We start from the raw sequence: 18,706 nt of genomic DNA, 5'->3' as shown, positions 1-18,706 counted from the left end.
AGATGGTTCAAAATGCAGCTGCTCGCCTGCTTGTTTCAGAGGAAAACAGGAACACGGTGTACAGTCGGGTCTTAATAGCTTACTTACAGCTGGGCTCGTCAGGCTCTCTTCTTGCAGTGGTTATTATTATATTTACATGCTTCCAGCTCCCGTTTCTGCTCGGTGACAGCTCGTGCTTTTCCTTTCTCTCCCTCCCTCGCTCACAGACACATCACGGGTACAGCAGTCCATCCTCCCTGCAGCACGGACTACACTGCCCATGATGCTACATTCTGCCTGTTAGCTTAGCACAACAACAAAAAGGCCTCTCTCACCCAGGAAACACGCAGCGTGTCACCCTGTAACCATGGCAACCACAACGCTGCCGCCTGGAACAACAGAACATGTCAAACAAACCCAAACAGTCCTGACCCGCCACAATATGAACAGGAAAGTACCGCCGTGTAATCCATTTATTTCAACAAAGTAACTGTATTCTGAATACCACCTGTTTAAACAGTAACTGTAACAGAATACAGTTACTCGTACATGTATTCTGTTACTCCCCAACATGCAGTGTAATCCATTTATTTCAACAAAGTAACTGTATTCTAAATACCACCTGTTTAAACAGTAACTGTAACAGAATACAGTTACTCGTACGTGTACTCCGTTACTCCCCAACACTGGATATTTGTCATATAATTGAAATATCATTAAACTCACTACTCGTACTCATAAATATGGTCCGTGCACAAAGCAGCGTCGTCTCTTTCTAACCATCCCTGCTCCAACAAACACGAGGTTGTTTCCATCGCTGCTGCTGTTACATGTTGTTCAGCTCTTATTGTTACTGTAAGTCTCGTGTTCCTCCTCCCTCCCCTCCCTCTCATAAAATATTGAGAGAGCCTGGCACTAGGCCAGACGCCCCCCTCCCTCTCTGCCAGGCAGACGGCCAGCTGACGGAGCATGTGGCTGTGGGAGGGGCACGAAGGGCGGCTCGGCTGAGGAGATATTTGTGGTGTCTATGTTACAGAACTGCGCTACAACGCTGACATATTTGTCTCCGTGTTGTGGGTGCAGGCAGAGTTATGGCTGGATGGTGTTTATAGTGAACAGGCTCCCCTGTTGTTAAAGCAGAATCGTGTTTCTCATTTAAAGTGGCACATTTCTGAAATGTACAGTAACCATGAACATGTTTGTTCTCTAAATGAACGCCACGAGTTGTTCCCACATCGAGCTGCTCTACTCTGAACTCATTCACACGAGCACTTTCTGCTCGAGTGCTTCCTCTGTTCACAGCCACACTCACGGATGCGCTGGAGAACAGCTCGGGTAAGAAGTGTGAACAACATGCTGGCATTTCATTCTACCTGCAGTGGTCAAATCAAGGCAGTGGTCAAATCTAGCTTCTTTCAGCTCAGGCAGCTGCAAAAACAAAGCCAATTCTTTCACGGCAGCACTTTGAGACAGTGATCCAGGCCTTTGTCAGCACTCGGCTGCATTACTGTGATGACCTTCATGTTGGGGTCAGCGCATCATATATTAGTCAAAATGCTGCAGCTCGTCTTTTAACTGGCACTCGAAAGTTTGAGCACATTTCCCCTGTTTTAGCTTCACGTCACTGGCTGCCCATTTCTTTTAGGATTCATTTTAAAATTCTTTTATTTACTTTTAAAGCTCTCCATGGCCTCGCCCCATCTCATCTCTCTGAGCTGCGACAGCCTCATACAGGCCAGCTGATCAGCTGCTCCTGCATGTACCCAGGACTGGGCGTAAACTTAGAGGAGATCCTGCTTTTGCTGTAGCAGCTGCAAACTGTGGAGCGAGCTTCCTTTGGAGATCAGACAGGCCTCTTCTTTACCTATTTTTAAGTCTTGAAAACCCGCCTCTTTACCCTGAGCTTTGACACCACGTGAGATGTTGGTTTTTATTTCAGTTGTTTTTAGGTGATTCGATGCTGTTTTATCTTGTTTTGTTTTCATTTGATGTTTTATGTGTTTTATTTATTTATTTTGCTGTTTTCTGTTGTTCTATTGTTTTAACTTATTTTCCGTGCAGCACTTTGTTCCTGTGCTGGCTATTTTAAAGTGCTTTATAAATAAGATTGGATTGGATTGGACTGCCACCAACAGCTCTGTAACACACTGTGCACACAATGCTATCATTGTCTTTTCTTTTTAGCTGCTTTTACATTTTAGTTGCTGACTTCTGATAAACTGAATAAAACAGGAGAACACACAACCTGGAAATCTTCAACCACACACAAAATACATACGTTTCCCTGGTAAAGTACACAACCTCTGCAGTACCGCTGAGTTTTCTACAAGTGCACAAAGCTGCTACCAGCTCTGCTGCTGTGACCTGTGTTACCTGTGTTAGGCTCTTACATCCATACGATGGTTGAAGGACCGGCCGTGTCCCGTCTTCCTTCTGTGCATAATCGTGGCCCCTGCTGGAAGCTGACCCCGTTCTCCCACAGTGTTGCTGAAATGGTGAAACTGGAGCACGAATCGATCTGGGAGCTTTGATGAGAGATCAGCTGAAGTTTGACTGCAGCCTGATTCACTTTAGGACAACCAGTTTGCTTTTAATGTTTTTCTGCCTGATTCATTCTGATACACAAACACAGGCTGAACGGTGTCTGTGCTCCCACATCCTCAGTGTCCATCTCAACACCTCTGCATCCTTCACTCACTTCTTAGCATGCAGGACGTGTGTGTGTGTGTGTGTGTGTGTGTGTGTGGCACAGGGGAATGTGGGACTTTGTCCTGATGTGAATGTGTGTGTGGATCTTCTCCTCCCGGCCTATCACAGTGAGGAATGGAGGTGGTGTCAGTGTGGGTCAGTGTCACTGGGAGCTGTGGGCGTCTCCACAGTGGGCCTGGGAAACTTTGAAAAGATGTTTTCTTCTTTCGGCCATAAAATCCAGATCTTGGTTTCCTCTTTGTGAGCACAACAGAGACTCCCCTTGTTTCTTACACAGCCCCCCTTTGGCTTTCATGCACACACACCCACTCAGGGAATAAAGTCACTGCAGCCATTTAGCTGCTTCTCAGCACTCGCTGCATAACCTGAGGTTGGTCAGCCGGTCGACTCGTCGTGCATAGTGACAAATGAGGGATTTCAAATATTTCCAAAGCGATGCATCAGGTTTCTTTGCAGATGAAGTGAGACGTGGATGTTTCACAGCACCAATGAAGATTGTGTTTAAGTGCAGCCGGGCGCACGCTCCCCCAGCGACGCCAGCTTCTTCTCACCGTGCAAACACTTTGATTTGAAATAGATTACAGCCGTGAGTGTTTGACTGTGATGGACTGGTGATGTGATCAGGGTCGCAGGTTTCCACCCGCCTCGTCTCTTTGCATGCAGTGAAGGAAACTATGCAAACTATGCAAGGTGTGCAGTAACAGGTCTGAACAAACCAGCAGCAAATAACTTCCAGTCTCCACAGGTTCAGTGCAGCTGGTGTAACAAAACGTTTGGTTACAACATATTAATGTTCGCACACTGCTGTAAAAACAGTTTTATTAAAATGAACGTGCACTTTTGTAGAAGCTCGTGGTGAACGCTCCACTGCCTTTGTTTTATTGTTACTATTATGTTGTGATGGGTTGAACAGGATGACTTGAGACGTGTGCGATGTGACAGAATAGACAGATGGAAGCCTTCATGTTGGATCAGAACGACGTCGGGCTTGTTGGTCTGCTGTGGTTTGATCAGAAGACTTCCTCAGATCAGCACCGTGGCCCTCCTCTTCCTCTCCTCCATCTGCTTCTTCTAGCAGCTTCCAACACACTGAGGTCTCTGACAGTGAGAGTGACTCCAGTGTTCCTGTAACTTTGAAGCAGAGGTTCAAGACAGATTTGATCTTTCCTTCTGTTTGGGATTGAAGTGATGTAATATCAGGGGGGGCAGGGGGGGCTATGATGTCCTGTCATTCTCATGTAAATCTGTGTTGGGAACATTAATGTTTAATCTGTGTGTGTCTGTGTGGATCTGTGTGTGTCTGTGTGGGTCTGTGTGGGTCTGTGTGGGTCCGTGAAATCATCCTGATTTCTTTAGCTCATGAACACAGTGTGGGGTCAGTGTTAACAACATGGTGCAGAAAGGAAACACAAGCGTGGAGTCGGTGGGATTGTGCAAACGGTGGCTCGTGCATCAATCAGCTCCAGCTGTGATGCATCTCTTTGATTAGTGGGAGCAGCAAACTCCATCCAGACAGCTTCCTTTGTTTTTTTCACTTGACTGATCGATCAGCGCACAGCTCCGTTTAGCACACACGCCATCTTTAACGACGGCGTGGAGTCTGTGCCCTGTTCCTCCCACACACGAGTGTTCGTTCATGTTCGGCCTTGTGTCTGAGCGTTTCCTCTCGGTGTGTCTGTAACGAGGAAGCCACGGGCAGGTCGCACACAAACGTGTGGCTGCCGAGTGTGCGAGTGTGGCAACGTGTGGCAACTATTCTGGTTTGCCAGCGACGTTTCCAGATAAACACTGGTGGCAGCTGCTGCCATGGCAACACCATTGTGCTCCCTCCCTCCCTCGCTCGTCTCCCCTCCCTCTCCCCAACCACTCCTCTCTCTCATGCTCCGCCGGCTCAGAGAGCGAGGACCAGAGAGGAGAGAGGTCAGCTCGATTCAGAGGACAGAAAGAAGAAAGGAATAACCCGGAGTGGACGGGGACAGGATGAGCGAGGACAGCCACTCCCACTACAGGCTGGACCCCAGCGATCGCCTCAATGGGCTGGGACAGAGGAGGAAGAGACCCAAGAAGGTAAACGAATAGATGGAGCGCCACGTGGTGCAAAGTGTGTAAGGATGGAGCACCCCACCCTGCAAAAAGAGAAAGGAGGTGGGGTTAGGTGAGGTTTGTTTATGTGCAGACGAGCGTCCACATGATGTTAGGAGCACCGAACCATCTCTCACCCCGTCGTCTCCTGTGGAGTGTGTGGCTGCTCCCCCACAGCAGTTGTATCCTCTCTCATATCCTCCGTCTCCTGGTGTTGTGTTGCTCCACAGTGAGTCGTAGTAGGAGGCTCACATGCTGTCAGGGTGGGTCCCTGCTCGCTCTTTGTGTGCCTGTCGTTGGGGGTTTTGCTGTTTGCAGCTATCAGGAGGTTTGTGTTGTAGCCTGATGTGAGAAGTGTTGTTATTGTCATCATTTTTAACATTTCTGCAACACTACAATAAACAGACACACACCCATCAGCCTGTTTACAGATCTATACGCCCATAAAGACGTGAAACACACATCGCACAAATCTACTATAACGTGTTCATATGTGTTATAAAATAAAGAGGTAAAGTATTAGCTGTTCAGGTTGATTCATAAATATGACCTCAGCACGTGAAATCCTTTTGTTGACGTCCCTAAAAGCTCGTCTTAATATCACGTCAGACTAACGAAGCCGTACAACACAAATAATCAGACAAAACCAGGATTGTGCGTCTGTTGTTGAGAACATTGTCAGTAAACCACAGATCAGTGTTTATGTACCAGTGACGTCCTGTCAGTCTCGATGTAATGATTCCTGACAGCGCGTCTTTGTGTAACACCTGCTCGCTCAGCAGCTACACAACCCAGGAGCTCCGTTTTGAAACAAACCTTAGCACAGTGTTTGTGTGTCCGCCGGGAGCGATGTCTCACTCTGTTTCCATCCTTTTCTCGTGAACAGCGATCTGGTGTTTCTGAGGACACAGAAGCATCCAGCGTCATTATTTTTGTGTATGTCGTGTGAGCTGAGAGTGGAGCGCTGTAACCAAAGGTAGTGAGCGCGTCAGCCTTTAATGTCGCGGCTGGTTGTGCGATCGTGTCGCCGCTGAACTCGTGTGGCCTGAAACTGAGAGTTTGTCTCAGGGATCTTTACATTTGAAGTCAGGTAAACCGGAGCAATCATCCAGTGAACTAACAGAACATTCAGGAGCAGTTTACTCTCATGAATGTCAGACAAACTGAGGTTTGTGTGTCAGTTAGATTCTTTAAGTCATTAAAGTGTCTCTGTTAGGAAAAGCATCTGTTTCCTCCACCTCTGCAGAACTGCGTGACCTGTAGCATCATTGCAGGAAGTATCCTGTGACAATGAGTGACTGCACATCATCATTATCAACACATAAACCTGTGGTCTGGACCTGCAGTTCTTATTTTTACTGTCTGGTTTTGTGTAAAGCAGCACTTCAGTAAGCACCTGTGAAGCACACAGTCATAGTCGGGTAATGAAGCGATCCATATGTGAAACATATTCCACGTCTACAGGATAGTGGAGGTTACATGGGTCAACCTGGCAAACTGTACCAGCACATGTGATCACACTGATAGCAGAACACAGGTATGTGAGTCTCTACGACGAGGTCAGAAACCAGTAACAAATGTTTCATGTGATTCGTTTTTCTCCAGTTTGTCTGCAGTGAACCTTAAATACTCACTGAACCAGCTGTTTCCTGATGTGGTGACGTGTGTCGGTGATGAAGCCAACACTCTGTCCAGTGTTGGGCAAGTTACTTGAAAAAAGTAATCAGTAACTAATTACTTCCCAAAAAAAGTAATCCTGTTACTTTACTGATTACTTATTATCAAAAGTAATTAATTACTTAGTTACTTTTTAAAAACACGATTTCCAACCTGAGTAGGTGATAAAGCGATAGATCTTTCAGCCCAATTCTACTTTTTCTGCATAATCCATCATACAAAATGTAATCAAATGGAAAAGTCTCTTTTTTAAACTTGTTTTATTAGTTTTAATCTTTTAACTTTATGCATCAAGCAAACATTTAATTATCTGCAACATTCTCTGACTGGAAGAAATGAGTTTAACATTTAAACCTATTTTCTGCACATTCCAGCTCATAAAATAAAATATTTTGTGTGTTTACACTCAGTCTTTCAAATAGATGCAAGTAAAACACAGCAGAAAATAAATAAAGTCAAAGACTCAGCGGTCCTGTTGCTCTATTTTCACCTGTAAAGCAGGAGCAGGGTAGGCGGAGGTTTACCCTGGTGCAGGTGTGCCGCGGTCAGTGGAAGAATCCGCGAGTTTCTCTGTGAGTTTCCCATTACGTCGTAGCTACTCGGTGCTTGTTGGAAGTTTAGGGGTTTTTTCGCTGTAAACAGAAGTTTTCTTCCCACGCACAGCGGACACTAATGTTTTTGTCACTTTTTATAGAATCAAACTCAAAGTAAGGTCAGTACTTCCACGCTTTAAACGCTGCACGCTCATACTCTCTCTGCACTCGATATGTGATCCATTGTTGATCTGGACACAGCTGTTGTCACTAACGGCGCACTCGCTTACGTCACTGTCGTGAGACATTCTCGCAAAAAAATCACGGTTTTAGTAACGCAGTAACGCAGCGTTCCTACGGGAAAGTAACGGTAATCTAATTACTGTTTTTGCAATAGTAATCCCTTACTTTACTCGTTACTTCAAAAAAATAATGGGATTACGCGTTACTGGAGCGTTGTTCTCCTCTGTAACAAAGCAGTGATAAAGGAATAGATGCTGATTTTATTAACTTGTGTCTTTGTGCTGCTGGATTCAGTCTGAAGCAGGCAGCAGTGCTGAACCTACCAGTGTAAATGTGATGGTGGAAGCAGAGGCCAGCACTTGGCAGTGCTAAACACAATAAAAGACTCACAAGTTCCTGCTCAAAGGTCAGCTGCCTTCAGATCAATCATTAACCTGCAGCAGGTTGTGGCCTGATGTGTTTGTAAGAGTTTCACTTTCAGGAGGAGAAGATTTAAACGAGTCACACAAATGTGAACTACAAAGTCTGTGACACACAATTTATGCAAACTGCATGAAATCTGACCTGAAGAAATCCAGTCTTCTGCCTGTTGTGGTTGTGACAGCTGCTCGTAGGAGAGTTTGTTTGTAGGAGGTGGAGATGTTCTCAGATCAAGTGCGTAATCGTCTCTTTGTGTAGACGCTAAAAGCTGTGAGCCAAAACTCTCTGCTCTGAAACTCTTCACTCAGTCCTCACGCTGAGAGTTTAGAGGCTGAACTTCTTGTTCCTCCATAACACTTTTCATGAAACAGCAGAAATGAGCTTGTGTTTCTCAGCAGTGCGCACACAGAGAACCGATCCTCTCTGCTCAGTCTGAACAAATCAAAGTGAAACGTCGGTGAAAACACAGCTGCTGATCAAACTGTGTCAGATTAATGCCTCAATGTTTCACTGTGAGGTTAAAAAATACATAAAAATGATTTAAAGAAGTAGGAGGCAGATTTTCACAATAAGAGCACTTTGTTTTTAATTCAGTTAATGTCAAACTGTCATCAACACCTCTGTGTCGTCTCCGTCTCTGAGCAGATTCAGGCATTACTCAAATAATAAAGGCTTTTTTTCACTATTATACTTTTCATTAGTCTCCAGGTTGATGATTATAAACAGAATTATTAAAGTTTTTATCATTTCAGGCTGAAAATCAACATGAATTTGGTTCTAATCAAAGAAGCTCCTTTAATGTGTGTCATTAAAATCCTCACACAGACTTAAAAAGGCGACATTAACATTAAAATAAATGAAAGAAGCTTCAGCTGAGAGCTTCATGCAGTCATCATCAGCAGCTCATAGCAGTCACAGCTCTTTATTACGCAGCTTTGCAGGAATTAAAGTGGCTGAAGTGTCAGAGTTTGTGTGAGAAGCTGCTTCATGGACAGCTGTACACACGTCTTTATTATTTCTTCATAAATCAAACACACAGGTTTGTCTGCAGATGATTTAAAGTGTGTCGTTGTGCAGTTAAAGCTGTTTGTGTGACGCCCTGACCTCCTGTGAATGAAACAGCCAATCAGATCCATCAGAGAGAGAGCAGGAAGTGTTGTGTGTTTGTGACAGAACAAGGAAACAGTGATGATGATGAACATAAAGGTCCTCTGATGTTTCCTGTTACAGTAACGCTTGTTCATCTGTTGCTCTCCTACACTTTCCTATAAATAAAGGAGAAAAAGTCCGTTTAGTTTCATTTCCTACAGCTCAGAGTTACACTTCACATTCCTGCTGTCACATCAAAAAGCTTCACTTTGGTCCAACATCTACATGTTAACATGAAACACAGACAGACTCAGAACATCTGGAACATCTGCACTTTGACCCAAACTGTTATAGCAGGATATTTTCTGCATATTTCTTATGTTGGACCTGTTTGAACTGTAAACGACCTGTAATCATCTGTAAATGGTGTGAGACACACTGAGGCCACCTACAGGGCAGCTGGGGAACAGCAGGGATCTGAAATCATACGAGACGTTAGTGAGTGAGAAGAACAAACGGACTTAAGATGGGTCGAAGTGATCAAAGTTGGTCTAAAACAGAAGATAAATCCACTGATTCTTTGTAAAGTTCATCTGCTGCTCACATGAATCCATGAAAGATTTATTTCACTGAATGTTTCTTCAAAGCTCATTTCAACCTGTTGAAGTCATGAATGAAAGTGCAGACTGAGAGTGGATCACATGATGTTTGAGGTGTGTCATGTGACATGTTCAGTATTGTCACACATGTCTAGATTGTCCCTGATATCATAACTGCTCAAACACTGATGATTATATTTGAAGAATTATTCCTGATGGCAGCAAAGTTTGAATGGAGCTCTCTGTCTGTGCTGATTTGTCGCCCTCTGGAGGTCAAAGCACAAACCTACAGGGCAGCTGGGGAACAGCAGGGATCTGAAATCATACGAGATGTTAGTGAGAAGTTAGAACAAACGGACTTAAGATGGCTCGAAGTGATCAAAGTTGGTCTAAAACAGAAGATAAATCCAAAGCAGCATCAGATGAATGTTACCATTTCCAGTTACGGTGCCCTTCATCTAATATGGAAATGTGTTGTTGTTTTTAGCCGTGTTGTTGTTCTTCCTATTGTGTTTAGGCCAGAGATGCTCTTCAAACAGCTGACAGACATGACCACATTACAAGAACATGGTGTGAGTCCGATTTGATATTCCAGTCAACGCTGAGAGACCTTAACCAGGAAGTCAGAGGTCAGCTGATGCTGCGAGCAGGAAGTGAACCAAGGGAAAGGTCCACTCTACTCAATCTCAAAGAAAATATGCTGGTATTTGTTGATGTTGATGGTACAATAAAAATATATAATATAATAAATAATAAAATATCATGTGATGATGAGATGTGTTGTTGGTGTTTGTATTTTCTGTAAATGTCTTTTTTAATGTAAATGCTTTGTTCCAGACGGACAGGGAATCAGTTGCTGTACGATGACATCATCTTGATGTTGACGAGGAGGGCGAGAAAAACTAGTTTTGTCCTGCAGATGGCGATCTTGCACCGTGTTCAGAGAGCCGACACTTTGATGGTGCTGCTCTACTCAGCTTACTTTAGCCTGGGTTGGACTCTATATGAGCAGCTTCCACTCTGGTTTCACTCTTAAACACACTTGTTTGATTTCACTTGTAAAAGTTGAAGAATAAATATTTTATTACAAAATTATTTGTTGATGCATTTTTTAGGGTCAAATATCTTGTTTGATTTGAGGAATGAACTGTTAGGGTGGAAAAAGTGAATCAGGTTAAAATAGTGGTGCTTTATATCAGTGAAGATGTATAATGTAATTTAAAATGTTGATGATGGGTTGTAGTGGGCTTGTACTTACAAAACTGCCTCATTTTATTGGAACGATCCACAGTTGCATCCATTCACGGATGACATCTGACATCATTTGACATCTGGTCTGAACACGTTTGTACACAAGATGCCTCAGTTCTGGATGTTCCCACAGACTCCTCTGTGCACCTAAAGAAAAGGTCAAGGGTCAGCAGCACATGTAGTTGGGACAATTCTTCAGTCGCACAAACTACACAATGATTTTCCTCCAATGACGACTTTTCACTTGCAGAAATGGTCCTGTGTGATTTCCAGGCTGTGATATAAAAACTAGTTCCTAATGGCAGCGACTCACTCAGTAAACATGTGTTTCCTTCACCAACCTCACACACAGATCCAATAAGATCAGGAAGTGGGCAGTATAGTACAATATGTGTTATTCTGTGCTGCACTGCCCAAACTAAAGATCTGCTGAAGTGTTGGAAATGATCCAGATGTTTATTTTGGACGATACAGCAGAAGATCAGACATGAAAGTGGAGATAACACAGAAGACCTGCAGCAAAGGTCAGAGGTCAGACTGGGCCCCTGGATTCAACAATGAGCCAATGATCATCAAGCAGTGACTAAAGCAGAGCCCTGACGTTCTGACATTCATCACACAGTCAGAACAAATGTCTGCTGATGACTTCATCTCATGAAACGACTGATAGATGTCAGTTCATTGATCAGCTGAGCTGCTGATCTTCATCGTCACAGAAACATTCAGCTTGTTTCAATCAGTAAATAACTCCCACTACTCCCAGTTTGAACTGTTCCCACTCAAAATGCTGTGAGAACAATGATCATTGTAGAACTTCACAAACATCACGTGTTGTTTTCCACATGTAAGATCAGCAAACACACAGAAACTTCCTGTTGCCACACACGGCCTCTAAAATCTCTTCCACGCTTTCTGTCTGAAGTCCACTCTCTGTGTCGGATCCACAGGAAACAACAAGATCTTATTAACATGGTTTTCAATGTGTCTCCTTCCAAAAAGTCCAACCAATGAACAAATGTGTGTATTTGTGGAGGCCGAACAAAAGCATGACACATTTCTCTGTTTCTATAAACTGGAGTCAAACACAAACATGAAGAGTTTCACTGACAGACTCCAAAATGCCCCCACAGTGGATCAAAGGGAAATCCTACAGTGTGGCCAGAGACTCTTAATGGCTCCAACATCAACACATCCACAATGTTGGATCCAGTTCTGCCTCACAGAGTTACTAAGACACACCCTCTGCAGCATCACAACAGCTCCACCTGCTTCACCTGCCTCCTCAGCATCTGTACACCTGAAGAGAAAAGAAAGGCTCCAACAGCTCAAATCTACAAAGGATTCATGAAGTTTCATCCAACAATAACATGTTTGCCTTCCACAGTGTGCTGTTAGACACCACTGTACCTCTGCCATTTCAAAAAGAGCAGCTTGGGAACATTTTGGCTCCAAACACTTTGTGTTTAAGTTCTTTGTTTTCTTTGTGAAGCCGACAACATCTGGAGCTTTGTGACTCATAGAAACATCATTTTGTTCTTTAGATGACAGCAGATTGGGACTGAATAATCAATCACTATCAAACCAATAAAGACAAACATGCTGATTTTACAGGAACTTTGTTGGAGAAGCTGCAAAGACATGAAACTGGTGGAGATCCCAAACCAGTTGATAGTGCTGGTTATTCCAAATAAAGCTGTTTCCCTTTGAGATGAAATGACTTTCTGTCCTGATATATAATAAAGATGTTGTTGTTTTTGAGCCCCTGTATTAAAAGTAGTTTAAAGTCAGCTTGAGTTTGATGTCTTTATGTCAAAGCTGCTCATGATGTTGAGCTGCTGATGGAATAAAAACAATATAAAAGCATGTAGTCCAGACTTAAATGTAGCCTGTTGTTAGCTGAGGTCCACACACAGTGTTTGACAGTGTAAAGTGTGTGAAAGGGCTGCTGGTGGAGCTCACTAGGATGAGCAGGTGACCACGAGGTGGAGAGCAGCTGGCCTGGCTTTGACCCGGGCCACGCCCCCTTTCTCTCTGCTTTGCTGTCACTTATCTTCACTGCTCTGTCCAATAAAGCTGAAAAAGGCCCCGAATCAAAGAAATCTGCTGCAGCCTCTGAAATGTCTTCTGTTTCCTTCCCGACGGCTTTTTCACCGTCAGCCCATCAGACAGTCCAGCAGCATTTATGATGATGTCATGATGTTGAAGAGGCTGCTACGGTGGCCTCCCATGACCCCCAGCCTCATCACAGCTGAGATGCAGACATTTGAAAACATTCAGCAGACAACTGAATAACAGTCCAACACAACAGTCTGTGTGCAGACACACACTGACCTTTCATATAGTCAAACACAGCTGGTTGAGTCATTTCTCTGTGAGTCTAAAGTGAATCTAGTATTTGAAAGTCCACTTCCTGTATTTGTTGTTGAAGACTTCTTCAGCTTCTTCTCAAGGACATCAGCTGCTTGTTTGGCAGCAGAGGCAGTTAAGAAGCTTCCTGAAAAACACTGAACAGTGAGTTCACTGTGGCATATGACAGATTCAGCTTTCTGTGTGCAAATGTGTCTGTGTCGACCTTTCAAATGCTGTTGAATCCAAAACATCAGCGGCTCCTCGGCTGCTCACTTCATGCACTTCTGTCTGTGTGACAGTCCAATGACATCACAGCTGTTTCCAGCCCCAGTGTCTCAGGACTGGACACCTTTAAACATGTCGAGGATCAAACAGCGTCCAGCTAAACACACATGAAACTATCAGAGCTGACAATCATTCCAATAACATCTAATGGTTCATGTATGTAGACACAGGACTACAAGGAAATGGCTCTCAGCATCTGGCTGTGGGAACACATGAGTCCCTGTTTGTGTTCAGATTGTGTGCATGTTTTAGACGTGTGTCACATGTAGAAACACAACAATCCCACAATGACACACAGATGTGTTTGACACAGCTGTGCAGCTGTAAGTTGTTTCTAATGATTCATTGAAGCTCTTCTAACATTCTGGAGACGATCAGTACATGAATCTGTTCAACACGACAACAATTTGACTTCAGTGTGAACGTTTGCATTAAATAACCTTCTTCATCCAGCTGACAGCATCTTCATCCTATGATGTGAACAGTTCCTCCTGTTGATGACAAACCTCTGACAGGATCTGCTTGAGGAGCTTTTTCATGTGCAGCTCTCTGAGCTCAGGGCTGAGCTGCTGTTTCATCTTTAAGAGCTGCTGCCTCCTCGCCGGACTTGTTCTCCTCTTCTTCTCCTAATGACACCATTTCTGCTTCATATAAAATTCAATAAAGATGCTGACATGTATCTGTAGCAACAACATCATTGAATCTAGAACAACTGGAGCCAAACCAGTGGCTCTGCTGGGATCACTGGTGAGCCAACACTTCCTTGTTGATGCAGATTTCAGGGCTTCCTTTTGCTCCTCCGTTATAACTGTTCTCTCTTCTCAACACATGATGACACAAAGGAATCAGCAGTGACAAAGATGATGCTGAAGAGAAGCACACACTTCACACATATAACAGAGCAGTGCAGTTACACACACCTCTGCTCGACATCAGGCCTCAAACAAAGACACAAAACACTAACTTGACTCTAAACAGAAGAAACGAGCAGCTGTTTCTGTTCTGTGCTTATTTATATTTGACACACATGCTTCTCTTTGTGCAAACACACATCGCACTATAAGGGTAACCTCGCACACAATGATTGGACAGCACAGTGATGATGCTGGGAGATCCTATACGCAGCAACACAGAAACACTGAGAACTTTAAACAATGATGGAAAGTGTTATAAATGACTTGTTGGCCTCTGATCTGTCACAAACAGCTGAAACGTGTCTCTCATGAGTCACATGAAGGTTTTTGACAGAAAGGACAAAAAGTAGCTGCAGTCAGTTTGTGTCATTTTTATATTTATTCATCTGGGAGAAAAATCTGAGGGACATTAAAATGTGTTTTCAACAGAGACAAGAACATGAATATAACAGAACAGGTAAATGAACATGTTTCAAGTAAACAGCTGGACTGATCAGGTCCAAACACAGAGTGATAAACTTGTCAAACAGCTGTCATATCTTTATATAGAAGCTCTTTATAAATGCTGCTCACTGCAGTCTGTTTACTAATAATGTCAAAGTGTTAGAAACACAGAAACATCAGAATGGTCTTTGTTCACAGAAACCTGTCTGGGATCCTTTGTTGTTCTTTTGATGCAGAGTTACATTATAAATATAAAGAGTTATTTCAGAGTCTCATCAGTTTTCCTGCATGTCTTTATTTAACACATCAGCAGGGCTGAAGCTCTCATGTTAAACACACACTGATCTATGGACACGTTCATGTGTTTCTAACAGAACCAGGCTGTTATCAGCCTGCACTAACATTATGTCACACACACTGAATGTAACAGTGACAGTTTACATCATCACACAATCAGCTGTGATTGTTTCACTGTCATCAAACGAGTCAACAGGAAGTAGAATCAATAGAAACCAATCATTTACTGACAGCATGTCTGATGGAAATAAGTGCAGATTATGTATGAAGTCTAACTGCACACAGTAACTGTGTTACAATAAGGACTTAACAGCGCCCTCTGCTGGAGTGTTTCAGTACTGCGTTAACTAGAATACACCACCTCCTCCTCACACCACCTGCTACAGCTCTACTCTTCTATGACTACAGTCATCCACAGCACTGATGTGAGGTCACATGGTTCATATGTAAGGAGCACAGCTGACCTCAGGTCAGTTTAATGACTGTGAGCAGCAGCTGTGTTATTGTCACTGTGACAGGGAGACACTCTCAGACACAGCGCTCATGTCAGCTTGTTCTCATGCAGGAGGATCAGGAGCTCCATGTTTGTCTTTCTGTTTGAATCATGATGTGTTTGTGCCATCAGAGTCTGTCATGAGTACTCAGGGTTTCACAGCAGCTCTTCTGGATGCTGACGAGGACTCCAACCTCATGTTTCACCTCTCTGAGCTTCTGATGTCTGTGAACACTCGTGTTTCTTCTCTGGGCTCATCTGGACAAAAACACCTTTCTGTGTTTGGCTGCAGCCTCATTCTGACTGACAGGAAGTGTGTTATCCATGAGCTGCACTTCTGTGAGGAAGTTTCCTGCTGTGTTTCCTGTCTGTGGACAAACACGAGTGTTCCAGCTGAGGACTTGGTTCCTTCCACCTGTCCATACAGGACATCACGCTGTCTGCAGCTCTGTAAATGCAGCTCCAGGTCCTTCCACGTGCTGCTCTGTATTTGTGCAGTTTGTAGTGTGTCCTGGGAAACGTAGCACACATGGTGTTCTTCTGCTGTTTCCTCCTTTCACTGAGTGTGAAACACTGACGCTGTGCTGTTGTTCACAGAGGGGAGCTGATTCTAGCTGCAGCTGGACTCTGTCATCTAACTGAATGTGTTGGTGCTGATCACGGGGCTCTGAGGGGGGAGCAGCAGGAGGACTCTGGATGCTGACGTCAGTGTATCTGTGGAAGCTCCCACAGCGTGTCTGTCATTCAATATTGTGCTGTATATTGTATCTATGCAAAGATGAACAGACTGTGTGTTCACTGGTCTCTGTGCTGCAGCTCTGATGTCATCATCACTCCCTCCTCCACCCTCAGCAGTCCCAGCATGCTGCTGTGGTGCACCCCACCCTCACTCTACACCTGAGCCACAGACCACACCCTCCACCTCAATATACACCACAGTTTTCTCTGCTGTGGAAATGAGATCAGGAGGAAATCATCATTATTATTATTTAATAAACGCTCACATTAATGTGGGCTTATTTGTTTCATATTAGAAACATTAGTTGAGTGTTTTTAGTATAAAATGGTCAAAGTCCCTCTTTTTGCTCCTCCCCTCACCTGTGGATGGGCGGTGCTGTTACCGTGGTGACAGCTTGGATGTGTTTCAGTCCTGCCTGGTTATCACTGCAGGAATCTTTCACATTTATTACAGGTAATAACTCTGATTTTTCTGTGTATTATGAACCAAATGTATCCTGATACACACAGAGATGGATGAGCAGAGGTTGTTTTTGCAGTTTATGTAGTTACTATGGACTTAATGCATACATATTATTAAAATTAGGGCTATAACAGTTGTATTGATGTATAGCAACTTGAAATGCTCCCACAAATGGCTCCACAGCATGTAAAAATATAACAAAAGCTCTGGCGGACTTGGTTCTGTGGTCAGTCTTAAAGGGTGAAGTTAAACTCTGTAATCTTCACTGTGTCACAGAGTTCAGTGAGTCCCGTTATTCACAGTATCAATCAGATCATCAGAGAACAGCTGATCAGCAATCAGTGGTGCCAACAGCGCCTCCTGTGGTGAGAGGATGCAATAATGCAATGTAGCATTTTTCCACTCAACACTTGCAGTCATGGAAACTGTCTGTTGGATCTGTGTGACGTTGCTTTCTTGGTTAGAGTTCCTCACAAATGTCCAGATGATTCTTCTAATGAGGCGTCGACCATGTTTGCAGCTCTTTGGAAGAAAACGTCGCCCTTTGCCATCCTTACTTTTCTTTGACTTCTTCAAATGCAGCTGAACTCCAGCTGGTATTTTCTTGGACTTTGCAGCTGTTTCTGGTCATCAGTTCATTCCTGCAAACCTCTGAAGCTGAACAACAATGATGCTGCATTGCTGGCTGATCCCAAAAGGTTGATTCTGTTCATCTGGACGTTTTCAGAAACGTTTGCTCACTGATCAGGTGACTTCTTCAGTCTCAGCTGACTGCAGCTTTACAAGCTTACAAACAGCACATTTGCACAATGACTGAAAGCAGCAGCACCTGATATATATGATACTAATATAATACATATACATATATAATCCATACTAATGATGAAGGAACTGAGCTCACAGTCCATTGTTCATTCAGTGAACTACTCAGTTTATTTTGGGCCTCAGAAATGCTCACTCTGTTTGTACATCACTGTCAGCAATAGACTCATTCTGCTGTGTGGACAGGAACACATGTGACATCACTTCCTGTTTGTTTGTGACTGAAGAGGAAGAAGTTTACAAGGAATCATTTAGAAGAGTTTCAAACATCAACTGATTGAATCCATGAATCTGAAAACATGTTTGTGAGTGAAAGAGACAGACATGTACAGACTGAACTATCTGTTCAACAGTCAGAGTGTTTCTGTAACAGGAGACACTCTTTACACTCCACTCAGCACAGGGACACTGAGGAACCAGACCAGACCATAAACCCAGGATAAAGAGTTTGAGTGAATGTGGTGTTGAAGGTGTGGAGGTGGATCAGAGTGTCAGAGGAGACTCTGTAGAAGGACAGAGTGCCAGCAGGACAGTCCACATACACTGCTGCTCTGTTAGAGACAGAGGAGGAGGAGGAGGAGGAGGAGATGGATGTTAGTCTGTTATTGTGCCTGACAGAACGAGGACCATCATCAGAGCAGCTCAGACTCCAGGACTGATCATTGTTTCCAAACACACAGTCTCTGCCTCCTTTCCTTCTGATGCTTCTGTAACTCACTGATATATAAACTCTTCCTCTCCACTCGACCTCCCAGTAACAGCGACCAGTCAGACCATTTCTACACAGCAGGTGAGGATAAAAACCATCAAATCTGTCTGGATGATCAGGATATGACTGAACCTCCTCCACACAATGTGCCTCAATGTTATTGATATTATTATTAACATTGTTATATAATAATAAAACCTTTATAATAAAACCACTAAAAACCTTTATTCTCATGGTCCAATCATGAGTGAACTCCCCGATGAAGCCTTGTGTGCTAAAACATGTCAGAGTTTTAAAGGTTAAACATGAGTTTCCAAAACGTTTTGCTGGAGAACAATGAACTATTTGACTGAGTTTCAATCATTTACAGACGAGCAAAACCAGGACAGAGAAAAAAGGACAAAACTGACTCAGTAAAAAACAAAAGAAGATCCCATGTAGATCTGTATTATGTAGAAGTTCAGCCCAGCAACCAGTTCAGTTCAACACAAGTTTAAATGATTCTATCTGAACTCTGTGGAGCCTGATCTCAAGCTTTTTGAGTCTGACACAGAAACCAGAGGATCTTTCTGTGTCTTCAGATTCACTGTGATCCAGTGATGGGAGTGAT

General features: G+C 43.6%; 2 protein-coding genes and 1 long non-coding RNA gene across 3 annotated transcripts in view; 1 reads left to right on the top strand and 2 right to left on the bottom strand.

The window, feature by feature from the left end:
- The window catches only part of LOC146577050 (protein NLRC3-like), a 324,292-nt gene that overhangs the window by 216,919 nt on the left and 88,667 nt on the right, over positions 1 to 18,706 (bottom strand). The gene's annotated exons all lie outside the window — the stretch shown is intronic.
- LOC146577052 (uncharacterized) lies at positions 3,905 to 10,105 on the top strand. The gene is made up of 2 exons (XR_014891347.1): positions 3,905 to 4,755; positions 9,849 to 10,105. It is a non-coding gene; the product is annotated as an uncharacterized LOC146577052 (long non-coding RNA).
- The window catches only part of LOC146577051 (uncharacterized), a 36,058-nt gene continuing 35,133 nt past the window's right edge, over positions 17,782 to 18,706 (bottom strand). The window contains exon 5 of the mRNA XM_085267618.1: positions 17,782 to 17,795. Within this exon, the coding sequence (XP_085123744.1) occupies positions 17,782 to 17,795 (14 nt within the window). The remainder of the gene's footprint in view (positions 17,796 to 18,706) is intronic.

The sequence above is a fragment of the Mchenga conophoros genome, linkage group LG3, assembly GCF_057382185.1.
Source record: "Mchenga conophoros isolate Kocher_MC1m ecotype Shallow Benthic linkage group LG3, M_conophoros_male_GT1.1, whole genome shotgun sequence".
Taxonomy (NCBI): Eukaryota; Metazoa; Chordata; class Actinopteri; order Cichliformes; family Cichlidae; genus Mchenga; species Mchenga conophoros.
This window is presented reverse-complemented; position numbering and strand designations above follow the sequence as displayed.